An 11,281-nucleotide genomic window follows, 5' to 3' on the forward strand; every position below is an offset into this window, starting at 1 on the left:
CTGTCCAGGCGCTGAAATAAGACCGACAAAGCCTCCGCTCACAGACCAACCTTTTCCAGAGCAGCCGCACGACAGCGCAGTTTATCCAAACACCATCACATTATCATGTCGGAGACTGGTCCTCAACAATCTGTGTGACATTTGCATCGCTCCGGTCACGACATACCAATCTAAAAATGTTGTCGGTAGGGTGGACGTGCGTGCGTATCCCTGCGTGCGTGAGTGAGAGCCTATGAGTAGCTAATTGTTTCAATTCTAGATTGAGACCAGTTTAAGAGCGGATTATCACACGTATGATTTTATTATCTTTACGCCCGGTAGGTCGTCCTTCTCTGTGGCATGAGCGATTTTATGCTTTCCCAAAATAAGGATACTGTGGGAATATAATTACCTTTGCAGCAATTGGCTTAAACGTTTGTCATTCACCGGGATTAGCCAGTCGATGGTTAGAGCTCACATCAATCAAACTGGAGCCTCATAAACGCGCATGAACGTGGGCTGGAGGAGATATAACCTAATAGGCTGAGATTCAGTTATCAGGGAGTGTGCTTTCAATGTGTGTTCCCACTTTGCAGAATAAGTAGTGATTTGCTTTAAGGGTGCACAGCTAGTCTGATAGATCAAAGAAAGAACCACAGAAACCCAATTTAGCCAACTGGACAATTGCGATTTAATAAAACTGAAATTATGGGATAAATTGCATATGATTTGGCACATTCTTAAAGTGCATTGATACCAGACACATTTGTTTCAGAGGGTTACATACACACTAAGAATGGATAATACACAAGAATTGCTTGTAGTCTTCATAAAAAGGCCAGTTAATGAAAAGTAGTAAACTACAGGCATATTATTACAGGACCCCCTAAACTAAAATTTGATTTGATTTGCTTAATAATATGCAAAGACAATTATCTTCAGTATTGGTTTTAACATTTACACTTGATTATTACTAGTTTTTGCCATGACCAGGGATACCAAAAGTATATGTAAAAAAGTTATCATCTAGACAAGACAGATTTGGATGACTCCAAGTTTGCCAAAAATACAAATTACAAGCCACTGAGACCGAAGACCATGCTCATTCATACTTAAAAGCTAAAGTACCACTGTTGTGCTGCATTTGATAGGGTGAACAAAATCTAGGCACTGCACGATTCTTACAGAAATTGCAGTACCGTAATCAGTTTTAGGCCATCACGGTGTTGTCTGTTTCAGTGGTAAAAAAAATGTGTAAAAATGTACAAAATTTTAATCAAGACATCTTGATTTTGAGGAACAAGTATAGTCACATTGCATTAGGGCCTAATTAACCTAATTAAAAGTGCTTGTTTTGGGTTTATTTTACTTTGGGTATGTACCAAACCAGGTTGTATATGTTTTGGGAATCACTACAAAGAATCAACATAGTACTATATACATTTGTGTGTCAAATAAGGTATTTGTATACGATACCCGTTGACAAGTTCTCCAGCTCCACTATAATTACATCTTGGTCCATGTCATGAAAGTGCTACCATGAATGTGACTCTCCTGATTGGTCAGAAGAAACCTTGGCAGCTACATTCAAAGGATAAGTTTTTTTTTTTTTAATTTTCAGTTTCACAGTTGCTAGCCTGCTAACCTAGATGGACCAATGTCATGACTGTTGTGTACTCATGCTGAAGTCCTTCTGAGTCAGTGTCACACAACGTGTAGTCATCCTTAATAATCCGGTCACAACCAATTTCTCCATTGCCAAACAGGCCAAAAAGTGGAGTACTAGGAAATACTTTATGAAAGGCATCTGCTTCCACGTTGCTCTGGTTATTGTAGTAACTCTGACCTCTTCCCAAACAGGCAAACATGAAGCCAATGGTGTTTTTCTCTGGAATGTTTGCCGCTTTAAGCCGTCGAATGGTAACCTCAGCTGATTGCGGGGTGCTGACGTCCTGATCCAAGAGCACAGAGGCCCCCTGCACCTTTGAGCCACTCAAAGTAAGCCCCACTACACCATATGCTCCCTGGTTGCAGCTAAACAGAAATGTACAAGGAAAACTTTGTTACTATATAATCATGTATTGTAATTCACAAATTTGGATTCCAGCAGGTGTGTATTTCATGTTATTGTTGGTTATGGTTTCACATACCAATGTCTGGGAGGAGAGAATACGCTTTCCACAAGACCCCCTGCTACAAGAGCTTTGGTCTCCGCCAATGGCCCCAGGATCTGATTTAGAAAACGTGCTCCTCCACATTTATATGCCTCATAGACAAACAGTAGAACCACACGAAGATCTGGGTTATCGATTAGTCCTAAAATAAGAGTTAAGTGAGAAGTGTTAGCAATAAAGATAAAAATGTGTTACATGTTTAAATAATAATAACAACCTGCTTCTTTCATGGCTGTAGAAGAGATGTTTTTTTTGCAAAAATGAAAAGGCTTGATTTGAACTCCGTCAATGCTGGGAAACATAACTGCAAAGCCTGCCTCTCCTTCCTGATATTCTTTAGGAGGTGCCATAGGGGAACTGTGTGGAGTTACTAAAGAAAAAAAGTAAAACATATGGTTGTAGTCATAATTTATACTGGGCACATTATTGACGGTGCTCCATTTCCATATTGTTTTGTTTCATAGTATGGCGTTTAACTTAAAACAATAATGCAAATACATTTAAAAGGAACATAAAGATTAAACAAGACACTTACAGACAATGCCGGGGCTGGCAATTCCCATGATATCACAGCTTTTGGGAAAGAGTAGATTTACATCCTCAACTGGGTCAGAGCCATGACGGCTTCTTTTTGCTTCAGGACACAGATAATTTAATTCAGAATTAAATCAAATTTACCACCACTTGTATTATAATAAAGGTTTTCCTATAGAAATAAGTAACATGAAAATAAATTCGAAATGCACAATTATTATTATTATTATTATTATTATGGCTTTAATTTGTCACTTCAGTCTTTTCAAGACTACAACTACTCTTTTTGGTACATAAATAAAACATAATCGAAGTTTGTGATAACATGAAACAGAAAATAGTAGTAATAATAGTAGTAGTAGCAATGAATACCTGTATTTCTATAACACAAATCTTGTCCGTTGAATGTCTCGCAGTCCACAATGGCCAAGACGGTTTTGGGCAGTAGAAACACATTCTAACAATCACAGAAAAGGCCATATTAAGTACTTATAACTTCATATCTACGGGTACTAGGGCACCACAGGCTTACCTCCACTTCCTCGCTGAGAGCGCTGAAGAGAGCATGGACTGCCGAGTTACACGGTCCACAGGCGGACACCCAGGACACATCCTGCTGAGTTCTCAGTACTCGACGAGCACAGGTCCTCCATAATCTACACACACTGAAACCAACCACAGCAGATTTACAACACTAGGTAACAAGAGCGCGACTATTTTGGACTTTTCCCCTTTACTAAGACAATCACAGGCAGTAGCTTTTGTAGATCACATTTTCACTTTCGCTTGTTTAGCCATACATTAGCATTGCAAAAACAGTTACCTTGCGCTTTGTAGTAATGACTTGGTTGGTACAAATGTGAGAATTCTCTCCACCACTTCAGCCACATTGCTAAGCACATATGCAGCTTTGCTGTCTAGAACAGAAACCGACAGATTTGGATTTTCTCCCATAACTCAAGTGTTGTTTCTGGAACTGATGCGACTGTGGTGAACTTTCACCCCGCCTGTGAGGTACCACACTGCTCCCTATTGGTCGGGAGGAGAGTTTCGCATGTTAAAGCCGTGAAAGTGTAAGAATCCCCATAGTCTAACTTTTAGCAACAACTAAACTGAAACAAAAGCTTGTTTTCATTTTTGACTTTTAGTTCACTTAAAATTGTATCCAAATATGAGTCTTAACCACAGACTGTATATGGTCCCAACTGTGAACGGGCTTGCATCTTCACAAACCTGACCTGGCCTAGAAGCACCCCCCCCTTGTCTTCCGTAATGTTTTTAACTTTAAAGTTCCATGGTATCATGCAGCTCACGCACAATCTCCACAGTTAGTGTTACTTTGTTTGTCATAAATGACCAAATTGTGCTATATAGAATTATAGCCATAAAAAAATAACTGCAAATTAGTAGAAGTCCCTGACAGTTCCCCTCTTGTGCAATTGTAAATACATGTCAATACCAGACAAGCAACATAACTAAACAATTTATTCACATCTTTAAAAGGAGACAAAATTAGACAGTGCAAGGGAGTAAAGTACTGTAAATATATTGCGAGAATACACACTTAACATTTGATTACAGCAAAGTAACTGAACACAGCGTTTAACAAAAAGCACATAAAAAGTTCTCTTAAATAACCTTGGCTCATAATATGGCTTTATTAACAATGATATGGTGCAAAATATCCCAAACTATACATATAAACAATACCTATTCCTGCTATGCTATTACAGTGTATTTACTGCTACCTTGCGTTTTTGCCTTTGTTTTCATTCGTTTTTCGTTGTTTACTTAAGTTAATTACACAAGGTCCCATGTTTTCTGCAGTAGCGGTACAGTACAGAGGAAGCAGTCATACTTGAAGATAAAGAACAGATGAGAGGAGCACCAAAGCTCAATCAAAGGTTACACATCTCCATTAGTGTCTGATCCAGCATCTGCTTTACACGCAGGTTCTCTTCTTGAGCACGTGAGAGTTTATCTGTTAATATAGCATTAAATCTGTTAAAGTCATTACAAAATGATACAACAAAGACAAGGTATAAATGTTGGTTAGGCATGTTCTTGTTTTTGTAAATTAAGTGAAGAAGGACAATAGTTAGGTGTTGTACAAAGTGCACTCTACCTAATATATGGAAAAGTATTTTTTTTATACATTAGCTATTGTCAAGGCTGTAGTATTACTAAGAAGCAAATGAATAGTTCCTATACTAGAAGTCAACACCAGTCACTTTTTGGTTTGTGCAAAAAAAAAACTGCTGTGTATGGCAATGGCTAACTTACAATTATGCTGTTAAAATTATAAAAATACCAGCAACAATACTTAAAATACTTGAGTTGTAAGTTAGAAAAGCTTGACCGCTTAATTTTAAAAGGCACATTTTATTTTTGTTAAAAGGAGTAGCTATATTTATATAGCTTTGATTGCCATGTATAGTTTTGTTTTTAATAGTTCTATCTAAAGTATTGAATTTCTTTTAAGGCTAAAGGGTGGCTTCGGAATGATTTCTTAAAATGGCATTGCTGCAGCCCAGAAAATAACCAATATATAAAAAAAATTATCTTCAAGCAATATGAGCATGCATTTTGTATTTTTGTTGAGTGTAACAAATTATGGAGTCAAGGATTCAAGCCTCATTCAAGGCTACTCTGAGTTCATTGGTGAGAAGACGATTTTTTTCAAGCTGCTTGTATAGATGGTCTGGACAGCCAGAAAGCAAGAAAGAGAAAAGACACAAGGAGGGTTAGTACAAGACAAAAGATGCAGACTCTAAAGACAAAACACTGAGATTTTTATATTATATCAAAAACCCTGCACTGAAAAGTTCCACTTGCAATATTGGAATGATGTCTTATGGCATAATTTAAGTAAAAAACAATGGAGCAATGTGTCTAAGCTAATTGTTCCCTGAAAACTCTTTGCTGGTTAAAAAACACAGTGCACATATAACCCTTTAGTAAGTGACTGCAATTCTTATAAATATATCTTATCTTTGTTTTATCCAGACCTGACTATATACCATGTAACAGTCCTCTCAAACAGAAAAGGGAACAGTAGATGGGAGAGGAGCTTCAGAGTTTATTCAAAAGCTACTCCACAAAATAAATAAAACACAAATGTAGACAGAAATCAAAAAAAGATGGGACAAATGAAAAGGAAGAAACATTGCAGGAGAAAAGGGTAAAAGACTGACAGATGGAAAAAGGTGTTTATTTTACAAGAAGCAATTTGGCTCAAAGATGTGCATGAGAGGTGAACACATGGATAGCAGCAGCCATGGCCCAATGTGCAGTAATTACAGGGCAGTGCAGAGATACAGAAACAGAAATAATGAAGGTGGGCAGAGCTGCGCACGAGATAGATGATGATGTTCCACCAGCAGTTGGCTTCTGTGTGCAAGTAAGTGTTTAGCTGTGAAGAAAAACAAAGAATGTTGGAAGGAGAAAAAGAAAAGGAATGAAAAGCATGCCAACAAAGTGACAGAAAACAAAACCATTGCTGACTAGAGGGAGGTTGTAATAGGGTTAAGGTTTGGGAGAAATACTTAAATCACATTCATACAAATTAACACAAACTAATCAATTAATATGTATATATTATAATAATGTTAGATAAGCTTTTATGTGGTTTATGTTTTTTCACGCAAACATGCCACAAGAGGGAGCAATTGCACACGTTAAACTGTTGAGACTATTGAGTGGGGGCAAGCAGGTGGTCAATTACATGGAAGTCATGTCGTTGAGGGCGTGGTCCAGCTCCTCGCTGATGGCCTTGTACTTCAGTTTCTGGGCATAAAGCTCATCTATTGTGTGTTTGCAATAGTGGGGTGGTGACGGATTGGAGGCACAATGAAAAAAGGGAAATAAAAAGTCAGAAAAATACAAATGGATAGAAAAAGCAGGACAGAAATAGGAATGGTACATGGTGCAGCTGCTCATAGCTGTGACAGATTCCAAGGAAGTCACAGAGAAATAACCCCACATGTTTTAGGCGTGAGTACAAGGCAACACGGCCTTGACCGGTCACCTCAATAGAATGCCAAGCAGCACCATGGTGCGAAATGCTGTAGCTTATAACCAGCTGAGCAATGATGCCTGGTGTTAGACAACTCAGACAATACAATAACTTTATAGAAGAACTAATACTCAATTGCTGCAAAGTTGTAAAAAAATAAACTAAAGCTAAAAGAGGATTCAGGAAAAAAGGATTCATACCCTCCAAATCGTCGATGGTCTTCTCAAGCTTGGCGACTGATCTCTCAGCGAACTCAGCACGGGTTTCAGCCTGATTTCAGAAAGACAAGAAAACATAAGTAAATATGACTCAAAACGTTAGTCCAAAGTTTGCCTGGTGAAAATATGTAGTATGCTCACCTCCTTCAGCTTGTCTGTCAGGACCTTGATCTCCTCCTCATACTTGTCCTCCTTCTGTGAGTACTGGAGTAGAAAGCCACAAGAAAATGGTTAGATGCGCTCATAAACTTTCAAAAATCCCATCTGAAAACACCATTATATTGCATAACATACCTTCTCGGCCTGAGCCTCCAGAGACTTCAGGTTGTTCTGAACGGTCTTCAGCTCCTCCTCAAGCTCTGAGCACTTGCTGTAAGTTCATACAAAACAGTATTAAGACATTTTCTTTTCTTGTTCCTTTTAACAAAAAATAAAAACCTAACAATTTTACCCCTCAGACAGCTCAGCACGCTCCTCTGTACGTTCCAAGTCGCTCTCAATGATCACCAGCTTACGGGCCACCTGAAGTCAAGATACAAACTCAGTGCAGTAACAATACACAACAGCTGCTGCTCCGGTGGGGAAAATAGAGCATAGGCTTCAAAGCTGGAAGTTCTGGACAGCTGACAAAACTCACCTCCTCGTATTTGCGGTCAGCCTCCTCAGCAATGTGTTTGGCTTCCTTCAACTGGATCTCCTGCAGCTCCATCTTCTCCTCATCCTTCATCGCCCTGTTCTCAATAACCTTCATGCCTCTGTGAGACAGATTGTCAGTTACAGATGTGTATTTTTCACACTTCACTGAATAAATTTATATCGTATTAAAATAATAATGATGTTTGCTCTATTTGCTCTATAGTACTGCCTCAAGTGTGTACCGCTTGAGTGAGTGCACATTTTGGATTATGGATACCAACCTCTCGCTCTCATCAGCAGCCTTCTCAGCCTCCTCCAGCTTGGTCAGGGCTGTGGCCAGACGCTCCTGAGCACGGTCCAACTCCTCCTCAACCAGCTGGATACGTCTGTTCAGGGAAGCTACATCACCCTCAGCCTAAGTGAACATGGTCAAAAATTACATAGATAAAATAAATGGTAAAATAAAGAATACTTCTGTCATGGAGACACTGCAGATGGGCTGGGCAGTTGCCACCCACTGTCTGGTTATGACTTTGGTCTCTTAGCTTATCAAATATGAACGTGAGCATCTGTTATGTCCTGCCAGTCTGACAAATCCTGTGCTCAATCCACCCCATAATCACATAAAGGGACAATTGTTACTTAGAACAATGCTTTGCTGTGCTACATTCTTGTAGTCTACAATTATGCAGAGCAAGGGCTGCTGTCTGGGATGCGCACTGTTGCTGGACATGTTAGCGTGTCGTTTCTTACGGTCAGTTTGTTTATTTTAGACGCTCAGGGTGGTGGCGCTTCATGTCCGCCCATCCTACAATTGGATCATTTCAAGTCTACCTGCTACCTGGTTATACGCGAGTACAAAGTATAGCTAAGCAGGCCTTGAAGCCACGCTTTTTGACCAGATTTACGCCTAATGCCGTCGGCCGCCTTCAAACTAATTGCCTTAAATCATTAGCCGTGGCTTACTGCTTCCCTAGCGCTCCTCTCCGCATTTAGTTCCCGTTGTAGTGAAGATGCTCGTTCCTCCGCTGCGTCGGCCTGGTCCTGTAACGACTTGATTTTCTTCTTTACAGCTTCTAGTGAGCTCCCACCGGCCATTTTTACAATTTTTGGGACGGCTACGCTAGGTTTTTGAGTCAACGTGGACTCTACACGGGCGTACACGTTGGAGATGCAGCGCCTTTGATCCCTGCCCCCACCCGCTTAATCAAGCCTTGATGAGGATTGGAACGTGCCATAAACCCGGAAGTAGCCCATTCCTCTCAAAATAAAACTATTTACCTGAGCACCAAATATACAAATAAAACGCGCAGATATTGTTTTGTATTGGTATGTTTTTATAATTGATGTGGTCTTTGAAAAGCCTATTTTACTCAGGTGATTTTACGAGCATCTCTGGTATCCCTGTGGGTAAGTTGGGCGCACCCAATCAAAATCACAGTCTCGAGCGTCATAGAGCACCCCCACCCCCGTCCCTCTTTTTTGTTGCAAAAAATAAAACTACAAAAGAACCACTACATTTACTACTACTACTACTACTACTACTAATACTACTACTACTACTACTAATAATAATAATAATAATAATAATAATAATAATAATTGTAAATGTTATTATTTTTTATGCCATTATGTTATTAATTATTAAGCTTAATAATATATAAGAGGTTTAAGTATGTACAGTAGGCCTGAGGGTGATGACTCAAGAGTACCTAACTTGAAATCTTATCTCAATTGCGCTTTGATACCAATTTCAGAGAGCCACATTTGAACCAACTGCGGCCACAAATCTGTCGCGAACCAAATATGCTTGTAAAATACGACGCTGAAACTCAACACTTGCGTCACTTAGACACTTGTGGAATGTTCTTGAAGGCCAAGACTGTGACCCTTCCAAATTCAGCACAGACTAAATTTAGGCAACCTGTGCATATTTTGTACATCCTCAGGGCCCTTTCTACTTAATAGCCATGTGACAGTTGGTGGCCTTATCCTACTCTAGTCATGGGGACACTGTGGTGTGTCCAGTGGAATTGGTAACTTTTGAATTTGTCCTTCTGCCTGCACTTCTCTTCAACTCACATCTGTGGCTTTCTTCTCAGCGAGCTCCAGTTTCTCCTGGGCATCCTTCAGAGCCTCAGAGTATTTGTCCAACTCATCCTCAGTTGCCTTCAGCTTCTTCTGCAGTGCCACCAGGTCATCCTCAAGCTGGGCCACAAAAATACATAATATTATCACAAAAAATGGGTTAGAAACATGATAGAAACGGCACTGATAGGCTAACAGATGCATATAGGCTAATTAACATTAAAGAACATAATACGGATAATTATATTCAATCACGTTTATTGCCTATGTAGGCCTATATCAAGAGCATATATAGGCTATGGCTGTTGGACTGAAATCCTCAATATTATCGTCATTTACATGTAGCTTATTAAGCAAAGAGCCAAATATATAAAAGGTCAATATATACATTTTGTACTTATACAGTTATATTATGTCATGTTTTCATGTTAAATGTTATATGTTGCACATATGAGCTAAGTGATGCGCGGCAGTAAAGACAGTTCGGCACCGTGCGTAAAGTTCTAGCCTACCTGTTTGCTTCTGTCTTCGGCGGCTTTCTTGTCTGACTCAGCCTGCTCAGCTCTGTCCAAGGCATTTTCCTTGTCGAGCTTGAGCATCTGCATCTTCTTCTTGATGGCATCCATGGCTGCTTAGTGTCGGTGGTTCCACAAACCAAAAACAAAAGAAACTGATTCAAAGGATCGGAGCGCCTGAACCCTACCGGACGCCAAGCTGGAGTGCGAGCTTGCCTGGGTTGTAGTGGGTCAAATATGCCTTTTGCCTGGCCAGTTACTGGATACCCAATACTTTTTTGGACACAAGCGCAGCTGTTTGCCAAGGCGGGCCTGACTTTTTTCTGGTTCTTGACAGTGATTCGCTGTCTCAAGACGTTTGACAACTTCTATGGCTATAGATGGGATATGGGCGTCAGGAGGTCACTCCTCCCTCACACCAAGACGTCTTATCCTTTTTCTAGCACCCTCCAAGTGACAGGCTGGAAGCAAAGTGTGAGAATTCAGAGGTGTAAGTCCGCTCACAGGAGGTTGTGCAGAAACTTGTAAGGAGAACAATGCTCATATTGCCATTTAAAAACTGTCAATTTTAGCAAAAGGTGAATATAAAAAGAGCCAAAACCAGTATCCAAAAGAACTGTTAATGTGGTGCTGCTATTCAGACAAAGCAAATATATCCGATTGGATAAGCCCCTGTGAAAGATTTTCTGTCCGTGAGGGGTGTCATGTTATCTTCTGCAGCTTATGTCTGGCAGTGAGCATTTCAGCAGCTCATTCAAAACATTGTTCAACAATCCAGATAGGCTCTGCTTGTGTAAAAGTTTATCATCAAGCTTGTAAGAGTCCCTCCAGAATAAGGTGTGACTATATGGACATGCAACACAGTGCACAAGACATTGACTAAAAGATACAGAAGCTATGGTATTTCACAGCCCCCTCCTGAGCCTCTGGTCGGCTATTTGGTAGAGCAGCTGTCACACACAGTGTGAGCACAGAACTGGGGAAGAGTTGATCAACACGTTGCCGTTTCATACAATCAACTTTTACACACCATCAACTGTGTGTCTCAAGATTTTCTGTTGTTTTCACACTCAAATTCTTCGTTTTGAAAGCTACTACCATATTTTGTGTTCTATATATGCT

General features: G+C 39.9%; 3 protein-coding genes across 6 annotated transcripts in view; 1 reads left to right on the forward strand and 2 right to left on the reverse strand.

Moving 5' to 3' along the window:
* nfatc3a (nuclear factor of activated T cells 3a) overlaps positions 1 to 11,281 on the forward strand; it is a 313,699-nt gene that overhangs the window by 257,040 nt on the left and 45,378 nt on the right. The window lies entirely within an intron of this gene.
* fbxo22 (F-box protein 22) lies at positions 647 to 3,685 on the reverse strand. Its single transcript, XM_055155058.1, has 7 exons — positions 3,511 to 3,685; positions 3,220 to 3,352; positions 3,060 to 3,144; positions 2,689 to 2,787; positions 2,371 to 2,523; positions 2,130 to 2,295; positions 647 to 2,013 (listed from the first exon to the last, which is right to left on the reverse strand). Exons 1-7 carry the CDS (start codon positions 3,639 to 3,641, stop codon positions 1,620 to 1,622), a joined length of 1,161 nt encoding a protein of 386 aa, XP_055011033.1. The 5' UTR covers positions 3,642 to 3,685; the 3' UTR covers positions 647 to 1,619.
* Positions 4,155 to 10,385, reverse strand: tpma (alpha-tropomyosin). Of its 4 annotated transcripts, XM_020941487.2 has the most exons (10): positions 10,157 to 10,382; positions 9,639 to 9,764; positions 7,838 to 7,971; positions 7,558 to 7,675; positions 7,372 to 7,442; positions 7,215 to 7,290; positions 7,062 to 7,124; positions 6,903 to 6,972; positions 6,412 to 6,490; positions 5,883 to 6,099 (listed from the first exon to the last, which is right to left on the reverse strand). In XM_020941487.2, exons 1-10 carry the CDS (start codon positions 10,268 to 10,270, stop codon positions 6,096 to 6,098), a joined length of 855 nt encoding a protein of 284 aa, XP_020797146.1. In that variant the 5' UTR covers positions 10,271 to 10,382; the 3' UTR covers positions 5,883 to 6,095. The 4 variants fall into 4 exon arrangements, with proteins under 4 accessions (XP_020797145.1, XP_020797147.1, XP_020797146.1 ...); XM_020941486.2 differs by lacking the exons at positions 5,883 to 6,099; positions 6,412 to 6,490 and adding an exon at positions 4,155 to 4,668 and having other exon boundaries at positions 10,157 to 10,385; XM_020941489.2 differs by lacking the exons at positions 9,639 to 9,764; positions 10,157 to 10,382 and adding an exon at positions 8,523 to 8,757.

Source organism: Boleophthalmus pectinirostris, unplaced genomic scaffold, assembly GCF_026225935.1.
Source record: "Boleophthalmus pectinirostris isolate CB_2022bp ecotype Guang Dong unplaced genomic scaffold, ASM2622593v1 HiC_scaffold_19, whole genome shotgun sequence".
In the NCBI taxonomy this organism is placed as follows: domain Eukaryota; kingdom Metazoa; phylum Chordata; class Actinopteri; order Gobiiformes; family Gobiidae; genus Boleophthalmus; species Boleophthalmus pectinirostris.